Here is a 27,902-nt window from a genome sequence, read left to right as displayed (position 1 = left end):
AAAATAATCTTTAATATTCTTATTGCATATTTGTTTGTCCTTTGGTCATCGATTTTTGATGAAATTGCAAGAAATAACTGTGTTTATGCTTCCACAACAGCAAAAAGGGCAAGAGATGTATATAATAAAAAAAATATGATAAAATGAGGAGGACATATCTAAGTGGACGGAAAATTAATGACTCAAAATAGTAATCATTAAAGATAAAATAGTAATAAAGAGAATAAAGCCTTTTTTGATAGTAGACACGTGATGCACATGTTAATAACTATGTTATTGTATACAGACATGAAATATAAAATAGGAAATTGAGAATCTAAACACAAACCTTAGCGCCGGTCGAGGACGATGGCTCATCAAATAGAGCATAAATTTTTGGTTTAGTTTTTTGCCAACAGGATAAATCATCGCTACTACGTAATGCCTCATTGTCGTATCCGAACATTCGTGCGAGTGCTTCCTCCGACAACTCTTCATCATCCAGCTCTAACTTATCCAATATTGCCAAAGTGCTCTAATGGAATAACATAAATAATGATAATAAGAATAAGAACACATAATGGGGTAAAATTTTCTATCTTCAACTCGTGTACAGTTTCCCCTTTTTATTCCTCTATTTTCTATGGCAGTGGTGCGCAACCTTTTGTTTCTCGCGGGACACCTTGGCTTACCAACTTCGATCAGATTCGTACATGGATTACGATTCATGACATGTTCCACTAGCGTGCCGCATCACACAGGTTGTCCACCACTGCTCTACATATGCCTATGTGACATATTCATGAAGTCAAAATGCTTCACATTTATAAAGAACAAAAGCGAAATGAAATGAAGTAATTACTTGTGTGTCACGGTGTATGCTGAAATGAGAGACAAGTTAAAATGAAAATGAGTAAAATTATTTTCGGTACTTAACAACAATGGGGATACATCTTTAATCCTTATTTTAATTTATTATACCTATATGTACTCCAGCAGCACGGCTCAACTTGATTTGAATCTAAGCCCCAAAATTCTAATTCCTCTTCGAATAAAGGTCCACATACATCGGTCGGGTAATGGAGCTTTCCAGTTCTTCAAAGTTTTAATATTCAATTAATTATCGAGATCGAAGAGGTAGATATGGACGTTCATATGATTTATTTATGGATGGAGAAGAAGAGTAATGATTAGCAAAAAATGTATGAAATGTAATTATGAGTTATTAATTATAAATAAAGGATACAAATTTAACTCTTGAGAGAACATTTTTATTAGATTGCCCATAAAGTAATAAAAGGGTGGAAGAAGAGAGAAAGCTTCTCTTTTGATTAGATGATGAGTTTGAATGGCATTTTGAGGTTAGAAGTAGTGACGCATTTAGTTTTTTGAGATATTAACTAAATGGCAAAGAGCATGCTCTGCAGAGCTTTCTAACCCTAAATGCACTAAATGAGCATGTAACTGTACTCTTGAGAGCATGCTCATTGCCTTCTAGGGATTGCCAATTGTTAAAATGTTTATTGGCTGTGGATTGTCCCTTAGTATACTCCAAGAGCGTATTCAAAAAAGGGGAATGGTAAGTGGTGCGTTTTTGAGCGGTCAAGTCATTTTGGGGGTCCTTCCGCTTCCCTAAATTTTAGCAATAAAGCTTCTAAACGATCCTCTTCCTTACCTCAACAAAACTCTGGCTTTGACCTTGATAACCTCATAAATCATATAATCTGGATAGCAAAAGCCTCTTATTGGACAATTAGCAATTAGCCCTATTCCCCTATCACAACATATTTCATACTAAAAAGCTCAATAAAATTCATTCAAGCCATCAAATTTAAATTAAATCCTCAATAAAAAAATTCATAAAAGTTCATTAATCATGAAGAAAAAAACTGCAAAATTTCCATATTCTGCCTATTAAAACTCGTCATTTCCGTCAAAAACACATTCAATGAATAAATTTCATCAAAATAGACTTTTTCTCTCTGTGCTGATTTTTGTTTCTAAAGAGAATCCTTCAAAAAATATGAATTTACCCGCTAGCATGAATCGAAAAAGTCATGTCGGAATGAGAAAAAGTTTTTTAATCTGCATAAATATGGCAATATTTATCTCATCATAGCCAACACGGACAAAAAAAATCATAGTTAATTTTCTTTCAAAAAACTAGGCTAGCAAAAAAGGTCTCACAGCATCAAGACCAGCAAAAAAAATTTTTTTCCATTCGTCACTTTATGGGCAAAAAGGAAAAGTTATTATTACCTATAATAATTGAGTATTTGCCCAAATACGCCTGGGTGACGATCAAAGAAGTATTCGTTTAGAATCGGATCGTAATTTGCTAAGGCTTCAGTCAGTCGTGATAATCTCGTGGCAGGAATCTTTTTTAGTGTCGCTTTATATGTCTCGTACCTGAAAAAAAAAAAAAATTATATAATATTTAATCCTTTATTCACATGAAAAAGAAAAAAATTCAATCGTGTCTTTTGTGTCTGTTGAATATCAATGGAATTACTTTTTTCGTAGAATAGAGACTTTTGGATTTTTGTTCTGCATAGCCAGATTGCTTGGTTTTAATATTTTATGACTAAATATGGAGATTTTAGGGGGACTTGACTTATAGAAGCAAGACAAATATAAAGGAACTGCATCATACTCAAATTAAGACTTATTAGGCTTTGCTGATTGCTTTATTTGACCAAAAAGTCGTTAATTCTCTCAAAAAATCAAATAAAAAGCAAACTTAACCGTTAAAACTCAAAATTTTTCCCGCCTTTTTGAAATCATTTGTTTACAAATTGAATTTAAACAAATAATAAAATTTTAAGCTTATTCATCGATTATTAATACTCAAATTCAATAAATATCTCAATGCTCACTCAATACCAACAATTTCTAATTACTTAACTGTCAATTGAGCTTCAAATTCAGTCAAAATTCGATAGCAAAAGTTCGATATGAAAAATGTAAACAGTTCCAAAACTTTATCTTCATGAAAACTCAAAGAACACAAGACAAACTTGAAGAAAAAAATTTTCACCACGGTGGAAAATTGAGGAAAATTTGCTCTTTTGTAGAAATAAGGAAAACTTGACGAAAAAAGAAATAAACTTTGTCGATGTTAAAATAAACTTTAAAGACATTTCATTTCCTTCACATTTGTTATTCGTAAAGTAATAAAGATTTCAAATTTTATGTCGTCTTGGGGAGCAGTAAAGGAGATAAAATTAATTAAAATTTCTACATTCTGATTGTGCTAATGATAATAATAATAATATCAATAAGCTGACATCAAAAATTTTCGCACTTTATCTCGATTCAAAAGTTAATTTCTCCCCCAAGGGAATGATTCAATTAGCAAATCATTGAAATTTTCCAATCCTCAAGTCTGTCTCCCCCTTAAAAAATTTCGTATGTATTGACATTCAATTCGATACAAAAAAAGTATGACAATCGAATTAAGAAGATGAAGAAGAAAATGATTTAATTTCACTTTGATGAGATGAGAATTCATACGAAGCTCAATTATATTCTTAACATTTCAAATGGGAATTAGACAATTTGTAAGTATTACACAACTCTGAAAACTTTCTTAATGTGATACGAAAAAGTATTCATGCTGTTACATAAATGTATCATAAAAGTGCTTCGGTTGCTTATTTTTTGTTGTCAAACCGAGTGACACACATGAAAGAGGCGCTAAGCTCCGATATGGAGCCTTAAAAACTGCAAAGTGGAGCCTTAAAAGCTCCGAAGTAGAACCTTAAAAGTTCCGAAGTGTAGCCTTAAAAGCTCCACTTAAAAGCTTAAAGCCACTGAAGTGGAACGTTATAAGCTTCAAAATGGAGCCTTACAAGCTCAACGATGGAACCTTCCTTATTTGTGTCACTCGGACCAGAAAAAAGGAAATTTAATCAAATGAAATATATTTAAATGAGTATAAAGAAAAGATTTCTTACCTTATACCACCCACATTAAGTATAATTCGATTTTCTCCATCCATCGTTGACAGTATGAATTTCTTTCAACGTGCTTTGTAGTTCGTTGATACATTAATCCAATACAATTATTGATGAGAGAATATTCATTTATTTTAATTTTATAGAACTCTATTATTATTTTCACATATATTTGAATGTCAAAGCATTCGAATGTCTGTATATGCTTGTACATTCAGCGCTTTCGTCTTCCTTCTTATTACAGTCTATAAACGTACACATTTTTTATTTTTATTTATTTTTTCACTCGTATATTTTTTTTTTTAAATTTCTTCACAAACAAACTGAAGTAAAAAAAGAAGAATCGTCGATTTTATTCAGCATACAACTTCTCTGTGTATATGTTTGTATATGACATGAAACGAAATTGGATTTTTCAATTTATATCAAAGTGCATCTGCTTTTATATTTACACGATCAAATTAACTTTGTCATTTCACTCCATCTCCCATCCAATTCTCTTCTTCTTTGCTGATACATATTTTGTTCTTGTTGCTGATGCTTCTTTTTATGTCTCATATATAGTCAGCGACAAAAAATTATATTTTTTTTACACAGTAGTGATGTAATTTGAATCCCTGTTGACATATCGAGTGGAAAAGAAACAACAATAGATTAATGTGGAGGGACCCATGGGATACTACAGCATTAATGCTGCTTTTTCCTTCTTAAGGCAGTGGTGGACAACCTTTGTGTCGTGACACACTAGTGTTGCGTGACATTTTTTCAGGAAATCACATGAATTGCATGTCATGTGGGCCTTCAGTTGAGATTTACCACCAAGGAGTGCCTCAAAAAACAAAAGGTTGTCCACCACTGACTTAAAATACAAATTTTTACTTTCTTATTTCTTTGTAAAAACTTTTTTATTTACGCGGGATTATTTTGGCGCATTTTCACTTCCACTGTTTTTGTTAGTGGTGAAAAAGCTCATGAAGATTACGACAAGGAAAGTACTGAGATGACATCCCCCTTCTGGTTTCAATCAAATCTATGATAAATTGAGTAAATCGTTTTTGTTGTTTAAGTAATGTCATTTGTCACACTTACGAGAATAATTCTATCGAGTTTCAAGAGTTTCGTAGGAGGAAAAAAGTTTGGGATTTTCTTATGAAAAATTGAAAAGAAAATGAAATTCAATACAAGATGAAATTGGAAATGTATAAATGACATTGGGTAAAGATGTGTTATTTGATAGAAATTGAGAAATTTTTGAGATTTTTCAAATTTCAAGTTTAAATTTTTAACGGTTTTTTATTTTTTGAAAATTGAGTTTCTGTAAAAAGAGCTGTCAGAACCTCAAAATTACCGCAACATTCCTAAAACAGTAAAATATTTCTAATCCAATGTTTTGTGTAATCTGATGGATAATCTCCCAAAATTACTACAAATTACAGACTCAATTGTCCTATATCAACAAGTTTTCTAATGAAATTTATTCACTTCCACTACACAATTTTAAATAAAATAATAAACAGTCAACCATAATTTCATTCCAAGTGATCAGCATAAACCGACATAGTTCAAAAGAGATACAGTAAATAAAGGTCAACCATGAAAGCCAATATTTCAAAATAAAAAGTCTCTTTAGCAGTTCCTTGGGATGTTGATTTTAGCATTCAAATGGAAATTTGAATTACAATAGAGTAGATTTTGGGCTATTTTGGGAGCTGCAAAGTTGTAAATTTAATCACTAAGGTGAGGATCAGACACTCAGTAGCATTACAAAATTGAATGTTTGATGCATGATTTGTACACTAATTCAAAAATTCAATTTTTGTATCTTATTCCCGATCGGCACAAATTGAAATATTGCAACTACAGCGACTAAGTGGTATACTTAGAACCAAATTTGGTTGTTATCGACAAGTGACTACGATTTGGCCGATTTTGCTGATTTAGCCGACAACCAAATTAAGTTCCAAGCATACAGTGAGCTCGTCATCGTGATGGAAACATTTTCATTCATGCCGATCGGAATCAAACTCCAAAAATTGAATAATTTTCTAATGAGTTTGACAGCCTTGTACCCAAATTCAAATTTGCCATGCATTAAGTATGTGCGCTTGTTGGTACTATTTCCCAAAGGTAAGCTTTTTAGAAGATACATATTAGGAAGAAACAATAAGATGCGAAGGCGTAGATCTGTATTATGTTTCGACATGCTTTGGGACATTGGAAAACTTTTGTCATAGCAACAATTTGGTGACTTGAGTTACTGCATTAAAGAGTCTCTTATAAAGAAAATGGACAGTAATATTTGAAGGTTATTATACCGAACAGCACACTCCATTTTTATCAATCCTCGAGACATTGAGTATTCAGGCATAAACAGCCCTTGCATTTCTCTTGCTTCCTTTTGTACCACACCATACAGATTACCAACTTAAATTAAATTAATAAATTTATATGAACATTCTGCAAAATTGAATAGAAATTTTCATGTAATTCGACAATCTAGCAACAACAGAACTTGTTGATGAACAGGAAACTTTAGTTCCTAAACAAATAATCTAATTATTGTTATCACTTGATCAATATTTTCTTTTAATTAAAACTCGACAGAACCCAACAAAAAAACTTTCGTACTAAAATCATAGAACTCATCAAACATCCTCATTGTGTTCCTATAAAAAGCACATAGACAAATAGACAAAATACGTTACGTTATGCACTTGTCATCGTTAAAGTGTATCTCAAAGTACAGAATAAACACAAAATAGAAACGAAAAATGAAGCACAAAAAAAATGGAAAAGAAATTTTCAAGATCTTAAAAAAATATTATTTTGAATTTACCGTAAAAAGGAAAATGGAAAATGAAATTTCCACAAATGTTAGCGGATGAGAAAGTAAATAAAAAATCAAGTGCTACAAGCTACACACAACACAAGATTTTCGTGAGTTAAAATGTAAGATGAGGGTGGGATGAGTGAGAATATATGGGGTAGGAACAAGAAGAATAGGAAGGCAAAAGGTAAAATAAAGATTGATGAGCTTTATGCTTTCTCGCATGATGAAAATATCTATTGAATGGAAAAGGTAAAATAACAACGGCAACAGAATGATGTATATTCACATTTGATTATCAAAAGGCATATCCATGCGATAATCTCATATTAAGTGACAAACAAAGAAACGCTCATCACTTAATGCTTTTAGATGGTATGGAACGCAGAGGTAATGATATGGGTTGACAATTTCTTATTTTTGTGTACATAGATAGGTATGATAAACAAATAATGAGATGTGTATTTATGTATATTTTTAGGAATTGAGGGAGGTATTTGATATAATTTTCACATCAACATCTTCCTTACTTATTTGGTTTCATGACTGTCACAATATGTCTCATATTGACGACATCTGCTCTAAATGTAGGACTCGAACCTTAATTTCCAAGAGAAGTACTACAAATATCGATTTGAGGACCTTAATTCCTCTAATATTGTGCGCATTTTGGTCATATTGACACAACATACTATTTAATAATTGAGAGAGAATCGAACTCACGTCCTCAAAAGAAAGAATGTTACTGATAACCAATCTGTTGCCGAACAACTCAGCCACAGAGGCTATACTCTCACACTGGCAGATTCGCCTACTTATAAATTGATACCACAGATTGTTCTCTATTTCAACAGAACAGTTGTCTGTTGAATTGAGTAATTTTGGATATTATTCAAGGACGTGTGCCATTATTGTTTATTGTTACTACCCGGAAAGCAAACGGTGAAGAGATGTAGAATAATTCGATCGAGCTCTGGTCTGCCGTCGAATTTCATAGAATCTAATCCCAAGCCAGTCTAATTCCAGATTTCTCGACAGCAATATGCCGTGTTTCTTCCGAGTTTGCCAAATTTATAACAAGACATACGGTCGATTAATCGTAGCACGTTTCAATCTGGCCATTCTGATTTGGATGCGCAGCACATCGTGCAAAATTTTGCATAATCATTCACACCATCTCTAACAAAAGAGAACGTAAGATGGGATCATAAACAGCAGTGAAGCTTGAGTGAAGCTGGGGTTTATCGCACTTTGCGTCCAATTCGGAATTTGTTTAGTTTTGTACAATTTTCTTAAGTTAGTGCTGCTTGTTTGGTCGATGTTGTGAGCCTCTAAATTCTCCCTCTAATACTCTACCCGAACATACAGTGAATATACTGCCTACTAGTCAAAAAAGCCTCTTTCCAATGCTATGTAACACCCAAATAATCCCCAAGTAACATAAACCATTTTTTTGTGGTAAATAAAATTTCTTTCTTTTTTTTGGTCCTAACAATGCTGTGTGTTTAAGTATATGCGAAGAACTTGCCTTTCCTTTTCTCTTTTGTCGTATTTTTTTTTAGGTCATAATATGGAATTAAAATCACTTTTGGATACTCTTTTTTACGCACCGTTTTACCTCACATTTTTTTTTCCTGCTCTACACTCCCTTCATCATGTTTTTTGCTGCAAAGTGATTGCGAAATGTGTTTTTATTTTTTTCATTCTCCTTCACATGCTTGCTTGGCTGACTAAATTAATGATATATGATGTTGTTTGTTAAAGGATAACTTTAAGCGTGCATAAATTATCTAAAGTAGTTTATTAAGCACTTCATTAGATTATGATGTAAAGGGATCCTTTTGTGAATAATTGCAAAACATCACGAACTTCCATGCTTAATGGATGCTCTTAATGAGTGTGATTTTTATCCAAACAGTTTTAATCCATATTGTAATTTATGGCTGTTAAGATAAATGTTTATTTACTTTTCATTAATAATAATCAGTGGAGGGTTCTGTTTTGAGGATGATTAAGCTACAGGCTGCGTGATTTAATTGTGAAAGTGTTGAGGGATTGCGGACAATTGTTCAATTTTGTGGGAAATTTAAAGCAGTAGTAAAACAGTTGGCCTAAGGCAAACTGGCCTATATCTGTGGTTTTACTTATGGTTCGTTCACATAATGCATAACGCTCTTAAAAGAGGAAGATTGAGATTTTGTAACGTTTTTTCAGGTCAACAAGCCAATGTCCTTGTTGGGAGAGTTTGCTACAAGTTTGTCACACCATTAAGGTTCCGCCTTTGGATTCCATAAGGAAAACTGCAACCAGAAGTTCCATAAACTACTTGTCGCAGAACAGCGATGAAAGAATGTCAGCTAGATATGCAGACAGACAATTTGTACAAACTAGATAGCAGAGCCAGCAATAGAATCAGATGAAAAGCCTTTTATTGTAAACTAAGGCAGGAACAAAGAAACATGGTTGCAGCAAGTAAGTTGAAGCATGATTTTCATATTTATTCATTTTGAAACAATAAACTAAATCCACAAACTAAACATAAATTCATCACGAATTGTCACGATCGCTTTCCAGTGTCATAACTTACATCCCAGCTTAAAATCCAATTAAAAACTTTCCAGACACATATAAAATAAAATACACAATAATTTTCCCAATTTTAAATGACACAAACTTCCTATCAATTATCACAACTTCCACAAACTAATCCCCAATTTCCTCACAGAAGTTAACAAAAGGCCATTCATTTGGCATTCATAGCATTACAGATATCTTAAAATATGTTTATTGAATTGTAAATTTTCGAAAGACAAGATATGAAAATTTTCAGTATAATGCAGCATTGTATATCCATTTCTTGAAATATTCGAATTTTGACAAAAAAAATATTTTGTTGGGTAATAAAGTCTGTATTTATAACATGAACAATATATTCACATTAAAATTGTTACCCGTATTTTCTTTTTATCGGTTTTACTTCATGTCTATAAAGAAGAACAAGCCTTAAAAGCTTCTTTTTTTGACTTTTCATGAGACTTTTTGTGTTCTCGTCTGTTGATATTTAAACTTGATATGGTACGCAAATTAAATGTTACCAAGAAAAAAATTTGTCCAAATATCGCCTCTGCTGAATGACGAGGGAAACATTCTCGCAATGGCATTTAGGATAATCGTGGTTATAAGGGTATCTCATTTGGTTACCAAGTATCTTAAATAACATCAGACATGTTTCTCATGTTGACTTACTAATTTGCTGTATAACATTGTGAACAAGCAGCATATTCAACATAACTTTCATGTGGTTTTATTTGCACTTTGGGATCTAATTGTTGATTCTAATTTTACATCCACATGTAATGTCATAATCGCTTTAGTATCAAATTAAACAAGATATATTCCATTTCATAACAGCACTTGATATCCAATTCCTATTGAAAGATCAAAGAGGTTTTGTATCTTGAAAATTCCTATAATCTATTCTTGAGTTCAACAGACACGTACATGCAGGGATTGAACATTTTTTGTTGTTGTTGTCTGGTCGTAAAAAATTACAGCTTTTTTCCTCGTTAAAGATGCTACATCCGATTTCTATGCTCGTGAGAAATAATTAACATTATCAACATCAATTACTGACACTATCAGTTAATGGCATTCAGAGTCATTAACACAGTCGTTTCAAGCTATGCTTTCGCATTGAATTTCTGGTTGGTATTTTTTGTGGATGTGGAATTGAAATCGAAATATTTTCGAAAACAATTTCTTGTATTCAATTTTCTCGGTACAAGGATGATATCTTGCTGTCAGATCTTAATTAAGATGTATTGAGTACAACAACAAATTTACTTTAAGCACAGATACGCAATTTCAATTGGATAATCTCACAGTATGCGCTGAAAATTGGGCATGTTCTAGTATATTGATTGAGTATACTCATGAAGTGAGTATGCTTACTGTCTGCAAGGAAAATCTGATTGTCAGTTCCATATCAATGAGTTCCATACCATTAAGCTACATACCATTCAGTTCCGCACGTTCAATTCTCAATTACAGCATTTATTGAGAACAGTCTTGTAAAAAGCTCAACCATTCATAAATGCCGATCATTAAAATGAATCATGTCCGATAGTCAGACACCCACTCCAACTCCATAACTGTAAGACATCATAAATAACAAATGACCAAATGCGAATTTCCTACATCTTAACTAATAACTATATAGTAACTAAGTGCGTTGTAAATGTCAGTTGGAAATATACAGTACAATAAGCCAACACTCTAAAAGTGGTAGCATTTTGGCAATGACTGAAACAGCTTTTTAAGAAAAGCATCATCAATGCCAATGCATTTTCATATGTTTGGCATCAGCACGCGAATTTTTGTTGGTAAATATCGGAATTGTTGACTTGCACTCTAAACTGGGCTAAAAGCCAATTTATATATCTTTTGAAAATTTACTAATATTGTTAAGCTGTAGATTCGTTGATTCCGCGGCAAATTGAATTTTTTCTCAATTTATCAAAAGGAAGTGAATCAGCCAAATTGGTGGATTGAAATTAAATTGAGAGGGTCATTCGGGTATTACGTAGCAAAGTCGGTCCTGATGGGAATCGAACTCCCATACCATCAGAAGAATGGTACAGATACCCAGTCTGTTGCCTAACCACTTGACCACAATGACTTTATCCTAGAACTGGCAGATTCCCGTATGAATGGCTCGATACCCAAAATTCAACTCTGTTCAAATTTGGCACAGGCATATTATGAAGTCCTTAATTATAATTACACTACAGCTAATTAATAACGCGACAAATTCACCATCCTTCTTTCATGCCTGTCACAATTAATTTATTTGAAGTGTCATCAAGCTCCAGACCGTCTTAATTACGAATCAAATTAGTGAACGACTCATTTAACTACTCAAAAATCCCCAATTTAAATTTTTTTTTTATCAATTCACAAATGACTGCTCTCCATCCTTAATATTCAATCCGAAATGTGCGTTCAGGTCATTCTCATTCAATGATTTTTTTCCATCTCGTGAGACCGAAAAGAGCTTAAATAGAATTTTGGTAGCTTGGTTACGACCTCATTGCAAGGCACAGTAAAAAAATAAACATCAACATGATTTTTACACGAAATTTTATGTTTCATAATAATCTCCTTACTGCTTATAAATAATCTTACTCTATTCTGTATTTTGTGCTTTCTTTTCTCGCATCCTTGCTAATTAAAAGTTTCAAGTATTCATTCTGACTTGAAAAAATCTAATGAAATTCTTCCAGCTCATTTATTATTGAATACATAATTCTTTGGCTGTTGTTGAATGAAATTGAATTTTTAAAAGCTTCCTATCTCTATCTCTATCTCTTTACATTTTTTATATCCATAAGAATCGTTGAATTGAATTACTAGAGAATACAAGAGACACTAATGTATAACATTTTAGGATAAAATAATTATGTTTTTTATGAATGAAAAATAAAATGAGAAGAAAAAAAGATGTTTAATACCATAAAAGCCGCTTGCCGAAATGAATAGACGTGAACAAAACACAAAGAAAAGGGAAATTTTGTCTAGAAAAAAAAATGTCTAAAAAATTGCAAAAGTAGGAAAACTCGTTTCTATCGAGTGACTTCAGCGCATTTTTGCGACAGCGATCAGTATTTGATGATCCAGTCTACTCCAAGTCACTTTCCCTGACTAAAAACCAAGATCCAGTAAGATCTTAGCCACTTCAGAAACCAAAAAAACGTACATAAAACAAAATCCAAGTCATTTCCGTTAAGTTAAAAATATTTAACGATTTAACGGCTTTTCAAAATTTAAATTTATTCAAAGCAATGCTTTATAAAACTCATTTTTGTTTATTTAATGAAAAATCATTAATTATCGTCTTTAGAAATGGTTTTGTGGCTCCAAATCATTCAATCCCGGAATAACTCGATGGCACAGAGTTAATACTTGAAACTAGAGCTTTCTACATTGCTTGGTTTTCGAGATCTGGTTCCTTACCCAGATAGCCAACCAACCAAGCAAGCAGCCAGCAAACCAACTAACCAGCCAACCATCAAGCCAGCGAGACAGCTGAACAAAGTGTTTTATTAAGCTTCTATTTTTAAAAAAGCTCTAAAATTGACCATAAAATTGATGACACAAGCGCATTTCTATACAATATTATTCAAATCAACTCGACTGCTTCAAAATGTTATTCGAAAATACTTCTATTTTATGTGATTCAATTCTCAATTTATGGGAATTGAGTTACTACATTTTCTCGCTATAATCTCATATCCTGTCTGATTTGCACTTTAAATTATTGAGTGAGGAAATGCACAATCCTTCAGCTATTTTTTATTAGAATGAGGAAAAAAAATTTCATGTTGAACTAACAGATAACATATATTATAAATGTCAGTTGCAGTCATAATTTTCAGCTTCAATGAGAAAAAGATTTATGAGTTTTGAACAAAGAATTTTTTAAAATATATATTGCAGTTTTGTCAGAACAATTGGGATTTTATTTTTTTTTTGGGAGAGAGCGTGATTTATTAATGCAATAACAGGAAATGACCTTGAAAATTTATGTCGAAAATATGGTTTTGTCGGAATTAAACTGTCAGAAAACATACAGGAATTTGGGAGTTTTTTCATATTAATTATTTATCAGTTCAATTTTGAAAGATTTTATAGCATCTGTGTAGGTATCAGTAGGTAGTTTGATTCAGTTTTGTAAGTAAAATAGGAGGGTTGTCAGTTCAATTCCTTACACATTCAAATTTATACGAAAGTTTATATAGATATGAAAGCTTTAAAGCTTAAGTCAGAATGTAATAGCGCATTATTGAAAAATATATGGAAATTAGGACTTGGAACTGATTCCAGTCTCCAAGTGCCTTCTAACTGGCTGTTAAATGAATCCTTTCCGAGCAGCATTACTCGGCAAATTTCAATTTCCACCTTAAAAATGGAGCAAAATCAGCTATCATGAAACAGTCACGACTTCTTCACGTCAAGCCGTCAACGTAACGACTCAGCAACGCCTTATTGGCTGCATTGTGCTACTCGAACTTTTATCACCCACATATGTAGCCTAATTCACCAAATTTTCACACTATCCACTATCCATACTCATCGTCACACATCCCACAAAACCACATAAGGACACTCATTTTGTAAATTTCTAAGCTACTCCTCTATCATTGCCAGCAGTTGCTATATCATTAAAGATCTACCTAGAAAAATGTCCAATAAATTAAAAAAAGCTGTGGTTAACATTTACAGATGATGACACAAGAACCAGCAAATAATTTTAGCAACAGACTATTTATGGCTACCAAAAAATTGTCTTTTTATATCAGCTGATGTTATAAGCATCTGTCGGCACAACTAGACAAACTTTATTTTTTGATATTGTTGCTAGAATAATATCGAATTTCATTTACGTAAGCCCATTTAAATACAGAATCAACTCATTATAAACATTACTAATCAGACACTTCATTAGATTGCCAATATAATGGTACAAAATGGTAATCCGGTCGATTAAACTACAGATCCATTTAGTATGCTAATCACATTGAAAATTTTAAAATGTCAATCAGGACAAACAAATCCAGTTCTATCATTAAGTTCACCACAAAAAAGGTGGCCCATTGTCAGACAGCCAACCGCATAGCCAACGAGCCAACAAAACCAACTAAATGGACATGATATCACAATTTTCATTTTATCAAGCAAATAATGGCGATAAAAAAAAGTAAAATGAGATAAAAAAAACATGATTTTTTTCTCTTCCTTAATTTTATCTATTCTATAAAATTGTGGGCTGATTAAATTGTGTTATGGGACGTTAGAGTGTAAGAGGATGAGACATTTACAGAAGACACTTTGAAAATGATTTTACATTATTATCGAAGCATGGGTCCACATTATTATGTTAAAGTTCTTTGCAGAGTTGGCAATTGGCGAAAGGTTGCCGAATATCATCTACAATCGGTAGTCAACGGCAACCAGCACCCGCCTAACCATCCATCTCGGTTACATCTTTCACAGTAGCAGGTTTCAACGGTCGGTCAACTGCCTTCGATCCCGGTGTCGCTTTCCATCCTGGTGACGCATTCCATCCTAGTGACGCTTTCCATCCCGGTAACGCCTTCCATTCTAGTGACACTTTTTACATGGTGACGCTTTCCATCCCGGAGACGCCTCCTATCCCCAGTTGACCGGCAGCCATTGTCACCCGCCACCGACGGCGCCATTTGCCGTTGACTGCCGGTTGTAGAATACAAGAAATGACCAAAGACAGCCGATTCCCAACTCTGACTCTTTTCTCCCCTTTTTTTCGTTCCTTTTTCTTTTCATTTCGTTCGATAGCATAACAAATATTTCAACAACGATAATGTTTATGTAAGAATGAAAATGATTTTTTTTTCGTTATACTAATAATTTTATATGATATTTGATACTAATGGAATGTATGGATTTCTAATAACCTACATAAATTGAAAGATTAGCAAAATTGATTGTGTATATCAGTGGTGGACAGCCTTTGCCTTTTTGGAGGCACCCTTAGGTGGGAAGCCTCAATCGACAATGCAGACTGTGTGATTTCCCATGAGCCGCGCCACACAGATTGTCCACAACTGCTGTATATGGACTGTAGTACTACGATGATTTATCGGCTGTCCCAAACAACTTCATCGATAGCAACAAAATGGATTTTTATTTCCATCTGGGAAAAAAATATCTAAATTTTTGCGCAATTTTACGATCGGAATGGAAAAAAAAAATTTATTTCTTTTTGCCGAAATTGGAATTGAAATATAATATATGAAAGTTTCTTTATTCATCTCAGATTCGGATATAAAAAATGTGTGTAAGAATCTAGGATTGAATTTTCTAAAACTGAAAGAAAAAAATCTTTTATCTTAAATCAATAAGCAGTAAAACGTCGAAAAACGATTTTTTCCTTCCTTTTCTAGCTCTCCCACCTAAGGAACCTCAACATTGAATTATTTTTCTACTCCCATGGCTATTACACATCTATGATGGTGATTGTTTGTGAATTACGTCAATAGAAATGGTCGCAAACTAGTTTATATCATAGGATAGCCCTTAGTGCAGATTCTTGAAGCTAATCAATCATTTTTGGTAATTTTTGAATTTTTTGTGATCAAATTTGAATGTTTTTGAGTTCATCTTTCAAATTCATTATATTTAATAGAGTTCATCTTGAACAGATATAACTAAATCTACTGAGCGAGAGATAAATAAAGATATATTGTATATGCCAGAGCTCAGATTTTGTTTGGAATAGACATCTTAAGTCGACTAGATTTCTTATGAAATTCAAGTCGACTTCGTGTTCAGGTGTATTTGTTAAGGCAGGGACGTGTCCAGGTTTAGAGAGTATGACGGTCATACTTTCTCAATAAAAGCACGAAAAATAGGCAGCAAAAAAACAGCATTGACATATTGGTTAGAAAACCGGCTAATCGACTGTTACAACCCACGTTAGATTCTAGGAAAAGTCTTGTTGAATTTGAATGATTTTTTTGCTGTTCTGCCCACGTTAACTCGGTTTGTGTGATTCGTAACACTCGAATTGTGGTTATGTACTTTGTATTGAAATACATTGTGTAATGGAGCCATGCAATGCTTAGTGCTCAGAATATACAGTCTACTTAAACAAACTTATTGATGTCTATCACTTGAAAATCAAATCAAAAATCCTAAATTTGAGCATCAACTTCAAATTCTCATAATTAATAATTGACCTAACATGTTAATGATTTCCGTTCCTTCATTTCTTCATCAAAATTTCACTACAATCATCGACATGACCGTCCAATTCCCTTAACAACCAATTCATTAATTTCAACCCCGTTTGTCCTCTATGTACATGATGTGTGCGTTTACTTAATTTCCGATCCATCATTACAATTTTCCCAAACTATATATCCATTATAGATCTATCCGTCTATATTATTTTAAGCTATTCAGCAAAAGATGAACCTATATGGGTAAAATGGAATAGTAATCGTTATGAATCTTATCCTGTACTACATATTTTTACTTTGTAGCTATCATTCTTTTCGATATGCTGCTTCATGATTTTTTACTTTCCTTTTCCGTCGAATTCTCAGTGGTCTTGTGTGTTGAACAAAATTTTTATTAGAGCAAGGTGAGAAGGTTTTTTGTGTGCTGTTTGGTTTGAGAGGAAGGAGGAATATATGAGTGTGTTTTTATGTGACTAGATGTAAAAACAGGTATGTGAAATTTATGGATGTTAGTTGTACTTTTTTCTTGGAATTTACGGATGAAATAATATCGTATTTTATCTAGGGGAAAGTACTTTTGGAATTAGTCAATTGTGAAATTTTTGAGATGGTTTCAAGGTGATGTAATGTAAGGAATTTTTGGAGACAAAAATTTTATTGGATTGCAGTGTTGAAATGGTGCGAGATCACTCAATGATAAGTAGCACCTGTCGAGTGGCGAGTGACAAAAATGAAGGTTCTGTCACGACAATTTCAAATCTCCAAAAAAGCCTCAATTGTGGACACATGAATTAAAACCAAATGGACTCGTCGTGCATGACATTTGTAGAAACCACATGCCTTTGGCATCAGCAAATGTGTGTGCGACGAAATTTCAATCAAATAAAGAGTTCGCAAATTCAACGGAACTTAAACAAGAGCTCCAACTCGACTCAAATTGTATATGACATCAAGAGTAACCTGAAAAGCACACGACGGAGAAATGGTTGAAAATCCTGCCCAAGTTAACTCAAGCCTGAACCCGAAAGTCATCAAATTTGTATTCAGGTCCACGTTGACGAGGTGTTGGATTTTCAGCCATTTCCATGTCATGTCCTTCTCGGATAAGCAACACGTAGTATTTAAATGATTCTATTAATCACTAAATTGTTCATTCCATTATTACCAATATAGCAAGATCAGAAGTCTAGAAACATATCCATTTGATAACTAATTTAAGTTTCCAATAAAGAATAATAAGAGTTCCAATATCAAAAATTGTTTTGAATCAGCCAATTCCCCAGACCAATAAAATACTGTATTATGGTCATGAGCCATTTAAGCAAGTCTGTCTAGTTTGTATGAAATAGCTTTAATATCTACAAAGCTCTTCAAACATTTGACATTGCCCCTTTTATTACATCTATGGAAACCTCTGAGTCTATATAAAATTTTCTTATTATTTAATTACAATACAGACAATTTCACAGAAACCAAAAAAATATGTCGTAATTGCTGCTGAATCCGTAGGAACTCTCTGAATGAGAACAAAGCATAGCTACCTGACGAAATTTCAATTTTCAACTTTTTTTATACAGAACAAACTTTATTCATTACTTTTTAAAAAATCTCAGAAAAACCTTTTCATAAAAATCTCCATAAACATTTCAAACTTGGTGTGCCTTAAATATCGCACGTATTTTTTCCTGTTTGTTCCTCAACATTTCTCAAGCATCAATTATTTCAAATTATCAAGAATTTGTTTAATTGCGTAAAATTTTTCCCACCTTAGAAGTAAAAAGACTTAATTTCCTTTAGAAATTAGCAAAGTTCATTTGAATTTCTAAATGTGAAAAACAAAACAAGAAAGCTGAAATTGATGGAAAACTTTTTTTTCTGCTGTTTCGTCAGTTTGTCGTGAAAAATAAAAATGCTTTCACATTCAGACACACGCCTGAAAGGTATCTAAGCATGAATACATACTTCATATATTTTGTTATAAATCGCGAATATCGCAAAAACCAGTAATCTCTCTCATCCCCTCGGTACAAATGTATGTCATGCACACAGCACTTCATTCATGATTTTCGTCGGTAAAAATTTGTTGGGGAATAAACAAGTTCAGATAAAAAAAAAGATATGAAATTTTTATGACCGGGATATCACAGAAATCAGCGGAAATGTTGAAAAGGAATGGGAGATTCTCGACTATAGATTTTATAATCTAAATATATAGCACTTTTGATCTGGGGAGTAAGCAATTTCTACGTGAGCTGAGCAAACAGAACTTTTCGGCTGCAAGATTAGGAAACTTTTGGAGTTTGGATTAAACTACGCCAAAGCATTGAATATGAGATGCTAATCTAGGATATAGAAGACTGTCCTATCAAGTTTCAAGCTAATAAATCCTTTAGATTGAGCTTTTTTCAAATGTTTTAATCTTTGTTTACAAATTTTGAAATTTGAAAATTTTTGAATTTTTAGAAAATTTGGTTTAAAAACAAATGCTTTAACGTCACTAAACTGATCTTTGGATACTTAATACAGTAATGTTTTATATTTAATTGATCCAGTGCTTCTGAAACAGATAAGAATGAATGATTTTTAGATTTAATCATATTTAACCTTAAATTTTTACACAAAAGTATAAAATTTTTGAATCATAAACTTTATATTAAGAGAAAAAAACAGTTTTTTTAAAATCACAAAAGTTTAAAAACGACTTTATTAAATAATCTGAGTATCAAAACACAAAAAGGCAACATAAATACAGCTTTTATTCTATTCCAGTTCGTTAATTAACAAATTAAGATAAATTTTACAATTTTTGTGAATATTTTTGTTGTTGTAAACTGAAAAATTTGTATGGAAAAATTCAAAATTTTCTTAACGTTTTTATAAAAAATCATTAATTTAACTACAAATCATTTTTAGACTAACTATACTTCACAACAGAGCACTGAAAAATGAACCAGTACGACTAATTTTTGTTCCTTAAACTCATTATTCATAAAATTTGAAGCATTTTTGTCGAAAAATTCGGATTAAGTAACAAATTTTCAGTGTCAGAAATCGAGTTTGTTTTTGAAATTCTGGCTTAATTATAATGTTTTATTAAACATATTATACGTCAAAATGTTCGTTTTTAAGAACCATACAGGATAAGCTATTTAAATATTACCATAAATATCTTTACATCACATTGACACTGAATTTTCGAACGACTAAGCCCAAGCATATTAAGCGTTTACCCAAACGTAAAACGATAGCTTAACACTGCCCATACCTTGTCCATCCCAAACATTTCCTTTCATCCAGTAAAACTTTTTTTTAATACCATCGCAAATCTGAATTTTAAAATTCATTTATGTTCCACTTTTTACCCTCAAAAAATATTACTTCCTTTTATGAGAATTTAAAAAAATTTTAACATTAAATCAGATTCATAAAAGAGAAATTTCTGCGCCATTCGAATTCAACCTTTAAACATTTCAACGCAAACTTTATGTTAATTTTATTTTTCAATAAAAATTAATTGCAAATATTCTTCCTTCTAATTTAATTTGAGATCTAAGGCACATTTTCTGCATAATTTATTAATTAAAATGTCATTAACTATAAAAAGGAATTTCCACACCAGCATCATCAGTCGATCTAATTTAATGAAAAATGTGCGTTAAAATTGCTTTTAATATATTCCATTTCACACCAATTTAATCGAGTGATTTACATAAAAAAATAGTAGAAATTATTAGGAACTTGTTTTTAGCGCATTTTTGAAATTTTTTTCAAAAAGGTAGCTTAATAAGACACTTTGTTCGGTCGTTTTCGGTCGGCTGACGTTAAAAACTTTTTAAGACATTAGAGAGCTCGGAATGGTTTTAAAAGATCAGTGCCATAAAGTTATTGCTGCGCCGGGCATTTAAAAGTTTCACATCATCGCGTAAATACTATAATTAACAATTTTTCATTTTCATAACAACAAAAACACGTTTTTTCATTGTTTTACAGTGTATTTCAATGTGAATTTTTAACAGTGTACAAAATTTAAATTTGTCATAACCGTTATGTGGTTTGAATTAAAAAATCCGTTAAATTATATGAAGTGACCTGGAACTGGATCTTTTTTTGTGGGTCTAAGTGACCTTTACTATCTTGTTTTTGAGGTCTGGAAGTAACTTTATAATCAATTACTGAAAAAAATGTAGAAATTACGAGGACTTGTAATTTTTTTATTAATTTATTTTTTCGACAAACATGAAGACGTTGTGGAATCTGCTGAGCTAGGTGAAGTGTGTGGAATGAGAGAAAAAAGCTAGATTTATAGAGTACGAAATGTCTCACATCAAAATTGTATACCATAAAACTTGGATATGAATTTATGATTATCAGCCCCTAGTATTCTATCAGTGCGGAATGATGCTGAATATATTTTTTTTTCTATTCTCCATAAATTTCCATACTAAAATTTTATTTATTCAATGTAAATCGTAAAATTAAAGTTGTAATAAAAGGGAAGAGAGTATAATAGAACTAGGGGGATAATTGCTTTATTTAAAATTAGTCATTTAAGTTTTTATATAGCTTTTTACTTTATTTTATAATGTTTTATTCAAATTTATAATGTTTTGCTGCAAATTGCAATGTTTAACAACGTACTATCATGTAACGCAACATTTTTTGAACGTTTAATCATGTGATGCAACATTTTGCAATGTTTTAAAATGCAATGCCACAATTTTCAATGTTTTATCATGTAATGCAATATTTTACAATGTTTTACTACATTTTGTGACTTTTTACAATGTTTTACGATTTTTTTTTGCATTGTTTTACGATCTTCGACCATGTTTTGCTGCATTTCGCTATGTTTTACGACGCTTTACTGCTGTTTTACAAGACTTTGTGATCAAAACCGTAAGGAAATAGCTTGAAATTGACAGCAGTTAGCTCTCAATTTGCTCTCATCAAGAAAACAACAATTTCAGTTATTAGGAATGCAAAAAAGCTTAACCAGTTACACAAAGCAACTTTCCCCCTAAATAGAACAATTTTTTATAGGTTTATATGAACAATTCCTCGAATGAGTTTTTTAAAATTTTCACGGATGAATTGACTTTCCCTTCGATGTCTTATAAATGATTCCTTTTTCAGCTCGAATGGTGTATTTAGGATGGATTTATCCATTTTTTTTTATTAATAAAATTATTTTTTTGTGTATCTTCAAATTCATGATTTATCTACAATTTCTGCCTTAATAGGTTTTCTAAAAATAAAATTTTGTTATGAAACTTCTTTTCCTGATCATTATTCAGTGACAAAACATAATATTAAAAGATTCCGAAATTCAACAGAAAAGTAAGGTAAGAATATCATAAAATATTTATAAACCATCATGAGAAACGTGTTGATTTCTTCTTAATACGATTCTATGTTACTTTATTAAATTTTAAACTAAACAGATGATTTCAAGGTGTTCCCCAAATAAAATAAAATTACAAAGTGTGAACTCAATAAACAATGATTAAATCTCTTGGTTGAGTACTCAGAATAGGCTTGAAAATTCTACGGCTCTTGATAATTTTAAAAAGCTTTTCGAGGGGTCGTTTGCTTACTTATAAAATGCTATTTACAAAAACAACCTCTATAATAATTAAGGTATCCAATTACGCAGTTTTTAATCAATTTTGAATTATAATTTGATGAAAATTAAGGATGACTTTTTATAGAATTTTGGTGGATGGCTTACAATTTTATGAAATGAACAACTTAAGGGTGGGACAAACGGTGAAGATGTTGAGCCTATGTCCATAAATATTCGACAATTGAGTGCTTAGCAACCTAGTTTTTAAATCAATCTAATTAGCTACATTGAATGAACATGAAACTCTATTGCTCTCCATCAGGTTGGCGGCACATAGATTGCCCTCAACTCTTTGTAATGAAATTAAGCACATTTTACCATTCTGAATCAAGCAATATCCCAGAAAGGCACTCGTCGCACAAAAATCGGACCGCAGATCTGAGTGACTCAGGCTTTAAGTCAGATTCGGCAAAATCTACCTCATCCTAGAGCAGTGGTGACAACCTATCAGCCTCAACCAAAACCGCACACGACATACGGTTCATGGCATTTCAAAACAATCTTGGCGGCACACCAGGATTGTCCACGATTGCATTAGAGTCACCTGTATAATCCATTAGTTATATTACCAATAATTCATCAATCTATCACGCTATCCAATTCCAAGAAAACCAAGACTATAAATTATCCACCTAAGTCTTTAACGAAAGATTTACTATCAAGATTTACGATAAATTTATTGAACCGTACTTCATTTAATGTCTTTAAAATATTTTCCATTTAGAAAATAAATTGTCTTGATTAAATCTTTATTTTATAAGCTGCACTTCAAGGAACTCCGATAAGTAACAAAACTATTCTCATAAAGTCAACTTTTTCAATTAAACTTTTTTTTTATAAACTGAAACAAAAATTAAAACTTTTTTTATTGAAAATAAAAAAACTTTTAAGATCAAACTTCAAAAAGTCGATGAAATATGTTCCTACATTAAGTTAAAGTCTATCTCAAGAATTGCCCACATCCATAAAGCTTTAAACTGATTTTTTTTACGATTTAATTCAGTGAATTTGTTCATTGTCATCTGAATTACGGAAGCAAACTAACTATTGTTCACGGTACATATAAAGTAAGACAATACAATCAGAAAAACTTTACTGTAGGGCTGCTGCCGTTAATTAATTTATTTTCAATTTATCTGTGTATCGTCAATACATTGTCGTTTATACATACATACATAATAAAGCCCTAAAGTGAGAATGAACAAGAATAAAATATAAAAATTGAATTATAGCTTACATCCGAGAGTATAGCAAATATGTGAGAATATGTGTAACAGCGAAAGAGGGGCGAAAAAGGAAGCGACACAGAAAAAAAAATAAATAAATTTTTATAAGAATGCTTAAGGATGAATTATATTGACAATATTGTCATGATATTTGTTAGTTTTACGTAAACATAATCAGAGTTAAGTTGCCAAGTTCATAATCAACTAATGAATTGATTGTTAACACACATTTAAGAATCAAAGTGGAATTAGGCTTTTATTGCTCATTCTCATGTTAATATTTAATATTATTGTATCACTGTAGAATTACTGTGGAACAGAGTTGGGAGATAGGTGCCTTTGGAAAAGCATCGCGAGCTGTGTCATGGCAGCTTTTGCATTTGTTAAGGGATTATCTATGGATAATCAAGCAAATTTGTCTTCTTGAGGAAGACCTGTAGCAAAATGCAATACTTAAGCAAAGATTCTGTCTAACCAAATGCGATACCTAGGCAATGGACACTGTCTAGTCAAAAGTAATGCCAATGCAAAGACACAGTCTAGTCGAAGGAACACATCTAGGTAAATACACTGTTTGGCCAAATGCAACACATAATCAAAGACTATCTAACCAAAGACAGTGACTAAACAAAGGTAAAATCTATATCCTTTGGCTTGACAGTATTTTTACCTAGGTATTGTCTTTGGATACGCAACCCTACAAGAAGACAAATTTACCTTTTTTTGCCTTTTCAAAGATAATGCATCTGATAGATATTTGGCTTTGACAGGAAATCAATTATGAATCAAGTTGCCACGGTGGCGGAATGGTTTAATATTTCGATACTTAATTATTCTGATACCAAGAAGTCATGTGTTCGAGACTCGACAGGGGAAATTTTTCTATCTGTTCTTTTTCGAATCATATGCTGTAGAAACACGGTTCACAGCTCTGTTGTAGTCTAAAAACAATAAGCTGACAACAACGTCCTCAAAGAGTTGCACTGATTCTCAATAAAAACTGAGTGCAGTGGTTTGACGTACCATCACTAGTTTAACAATCATTTTACCAAATCCTGTAGGTAACAACTCTGCCGTAGAATTTGCAAATTTGCGAAAAACAAAAATTATACAATAATATTAAGAGAAGCGGAGGAAGCGACAACACATTACTAAATAATTTAATATTTTTCTTTTCATGAAACGAGGGCCATTTTTCTACATCTTCTCAGTAATTTCCTTTCCTTCTGTGCATTATTTTTTTTTTTTTTTGAATTTTTATTACCTAAAAAAATTTCTTATTTCTTCTTTTTAACGTTTAAACAAATTGACAACTTTTTTTTATTTTCTTTTTTTCATTACTTATTCATTAACTTTTTATGGCAATAATTATTATTTTTTTTTGATTCACATTTTTTTATTTACAAAAACATTTTTTTTTTTAACTTTGATATTTTCATGGAAAAAAAAATCAAGTTTTTCACAATTTTCTAAAGAAAACTTTTTTCCTTTTCCCTTCTTTTACTCCGCGCGAGAAAAATTGTTCACTGCTTTTTACACGTCCATATTATTCGACATCCTACGGAGAACTAAGGATTCAAATGGAGAAAATGTTGACATTATATTGAATGGAAATTCACCAAATTATTCTTCAGTATGTGGGATTCTTTTTCTATGTGTTTCAAGACGAAAAACAATGAAAAATTTTCTCTTCTTTTATACCGATGCGATAGAAATGAAAAGCTTTACACAATATACACAATTTTTATATACAGCATCCTAAAGCATCATTTTCAACAAGTTTCAATTCGGTTTGGTGAGACTGCGCCTTACAATGTAATGAGAGAAATGAGCGATGAGATGAAAAAGATGTGGATTGTTAACTGTACAGTAGTACGTTACTGTATCGTACTCGTCAATGTATAAAGACCGTTTTGGGAGAGGAATCTAAGCTTCATAATTTCTGTAAACAAATAATGTGTTTAGTTTAGTAGTGAAAAAAAGCTTTTCTTTTTTCCTTCCTCTATTTTTGAGGTTATTCATTAGTGATGTATGTAGGGTTTTGACTTAATGTTTGGCAAATGTACATATGGAATTTCATGGAATTTTGGTACAGGATAAGACACTGGTCTTAAATGAAAATTGCATTTATAGGGGATATTAGGCTCTTAAGTTGGCAAGCAGTTATGTGTCTGTGGAGAAATTGGTTAAGCAGGTTAAATTGGTTACTCGAAGGTTGTGGGTTCGAATCCTACCAAATTTTTGATTCTCAGATAAAATGACATTCCAAGTTCCTAGCTATGAAAATTATGCTAGATTTTAGATAGCAAATCTCTGGTTTTGACCTTACCCTATTAAGAATCAGACAATTTCGTGGGACTTCAAGGATCTGATTTATTTCACCCTGGATGACGACAATCCTTGCTATGCTACTGCAAGTAGCCCGTTTCGACTAAAATACGTTGTAACAGATTTAATTCAATTCAAATGCCTAGTTAATGATTAGTTTTTACGGAGTTTTGTCCACTTAGGTAATAAAAGATGACTTGGTGATGACAAGCTGCACAATAAGAACCAACTCTTACTAAACCATCAGAGATAGTATCAAAGTATTCGCATCCTACTTCCACTAACCAATAAATTTTATAAAAAATAAGGAATAGCTAGAGAAGAGCCCCTTAAAAATCTAATTTCCAATACACATCATTAACAAACAAACCCCACTTGTATCTCCCTTATTTTATCACACAAAATAAGATGATGATCGCTCCAGCAGTGGAGAAAAAAATGGGAAACAAGCGAGTACAAAATAAAATTTATCTTCTTTACTTGACTAACATTTTTGTGGTTTTGTTCTTTTTTGTTGTTCTGTATTGCATGATTTGATACGATTGTTATTATTTTGGCACAAGACACCACAAGGAGGGTGCTGAAGAGAGGCAGCAAGCAAAAAATTAATATTAATATATCATGTAAAGTGCTTTTTAAAAAAAATAAAAAGTTTTTAAAAGCTCCGCAAAATTGTTTTCCAAAAAAAAAAGTTGTTTGCTATTGTCCTGGCGCGTTCTAGACACTTGTACCACAAAAAAGTATTTTTCGACATGATGATGGTGATTGATAATGTCGTTTAAGAATCATCAAAAATTTATGCTCATGATTTTTACAGTAGATGAACTGAGAGTTATGAACATGAATGAAAATAAATACTTGAGATGAGGAAAATTAAGGATTAAGTTTAAAAGCACAACACATGTCTCAAATAAGATGTATGTATCCTGAGAACATAATCTTTAGCTCCAATTCTGTGAATAAACAGCAAAAAAAAAAAATAAAACACAAAACTTGAATCTTTGGAGATTTTATGGCACTAAAGACTATCACAAAAATGTTCAAGTTCTGTGCAAACAAGTACCTTGTTAGATGAGAAGTAAAGTTGTTTTTCTTCGAGTTTTCAAGTTTTCAACAATAATAGAATTTTTTCTCAAAATTGTTGTGTCTTAAATGCAGGGAATTGTGTTTCAATAAGACTGGATTAGAGTCTGGTTCTGATATAGAGTCTGATCTTTATCATATACTGGAGATGTAAGTTTAAGATTAGTTCTAGGCTATAGTGAGAGGTTTGGTGGACCATAACTCGTTAAACTGACATTTTAACACATAAAATTCACAGCTATGGCTCTTTTGGTCTGAATAGTCTTTGGAGTCGACTTGTGTATTCTACAGATTCATTCAATACTGGGTCTAATGTTGAGAATCTAGTTAGTCTTAAATTTATGTGAATGATCTCCAATACAAGCCCAAAAACCACTGAAATTCCTCACAATAAAATTTCTAATCCAAAATACTTTTCAAGTTAGAAACTTAGAATCAACAGACTGCTGCACGATTTGCCTCCAGCATATTGAAAATGACAGTCGCTGATTTGTCGTCCTTCATCGTTTTGTTGAAGAATGTTTTATTTTTCAGAAAAATTTAAATGTCAAAAAAAGTAGAATGAGATGAAGAATTGTAAGGAATACGTAAGGATGACCATCGATTTGTCATTCTAATGTAGAACATTTTGTCTGGAAACTAGGAATTTTATAAGGAAGGGCTATTTAGGTATTACGTGATTCTATGGAAGGAGTTCATGCTTGTGTAGTGTGTGACATAATGGAGAGTAGATTAAGAGCTGTAGAACGACCATTTTCAACATCACATAATGTGCTGCCAACCTCAAAATCCATTCATATAACAAGCACACATCTAGATCAGTGGTGGGCAACCTTTAATTCTTCACGGCACGCATTATTGATTAGCTTTGACAGAAACTAAACACGGCATGCGATTCATGGCATTTCCATCAATTTTCAGCGTCGCACTAGTGTACCGCAGCACACAAGTTGTCCATCACTGATTTAAACTAAAGAAACTTCTCCTTTCCATCCCACAAATTTACTTTAGTAAATCAGCAACAATTTTCTTTGTAAAGACTCTTTTCATACCCGTAGAAAATTAAATAAATCCATTATTTTAAATGGATAACAGACCGAT

At 32.1% G+C, this 27,902-nt stretch overlaps 1 protein-coding gene across 1 annotated transcript in view; it reads right to left on the bottom strand.

The window, feature by feature from the left end:
• LOC139098327 (potassium voltage-gated channel protein Shaw-like) overlaps positions 1-24,944 on the bottom strand; it is a 37,726-nt gene extending 12,782 nt beyond the window's left edge. Inside the window, exons 1-6 of the mRNA XM_070650480.1 lie at positions 24,655-24,944; positions 3,936-4,552; positions 2,239-2,388; positions 961-1,074; positions 842-860; positions 329-514 (exon numbers count right to left, since the gene is read on the bottom strand). Coding sequence (XP_070506581.1) covers positions 329-514; positions 842-860; positions 961-1,074; positions 2,239-2,388; positions 3,936-3,979 — 513 coding nt within the window. The 5' untranslated portion in view covers positions 3,980-4,552; positions 24,655-24,944. The remainder of the gene's footprint in view (positions 1-328; positions 515-841; positions 861-960; positions 1,075-2,238; positions 2,389-3,935; positions 4,553-24,654) is intronic.
• Between the last annotated feature and the right edge of the window lie 2,958 nt (positions 24,945-27,902).

Source organism: Chironomus tepperi, unplaced genomic scaffold (genome assembly GCF_022539635.2).
Source record: "Chironomus tepperi strain 1889 unplaced genomic scaffold, CSIRO-AGI_Ctep_v1 contig_445, whole genome shotgun sequence".
NCBI lineage: Eukaryota > Metazoa > Arthropoda > Insecta > Diptera > Chironomidae > Chironomus > Chironomus tepperi.
Note: the sequence above shows the minus strand (reverse complement) of the source record. Positions and strands in the feature narration are given on the sequence as shown.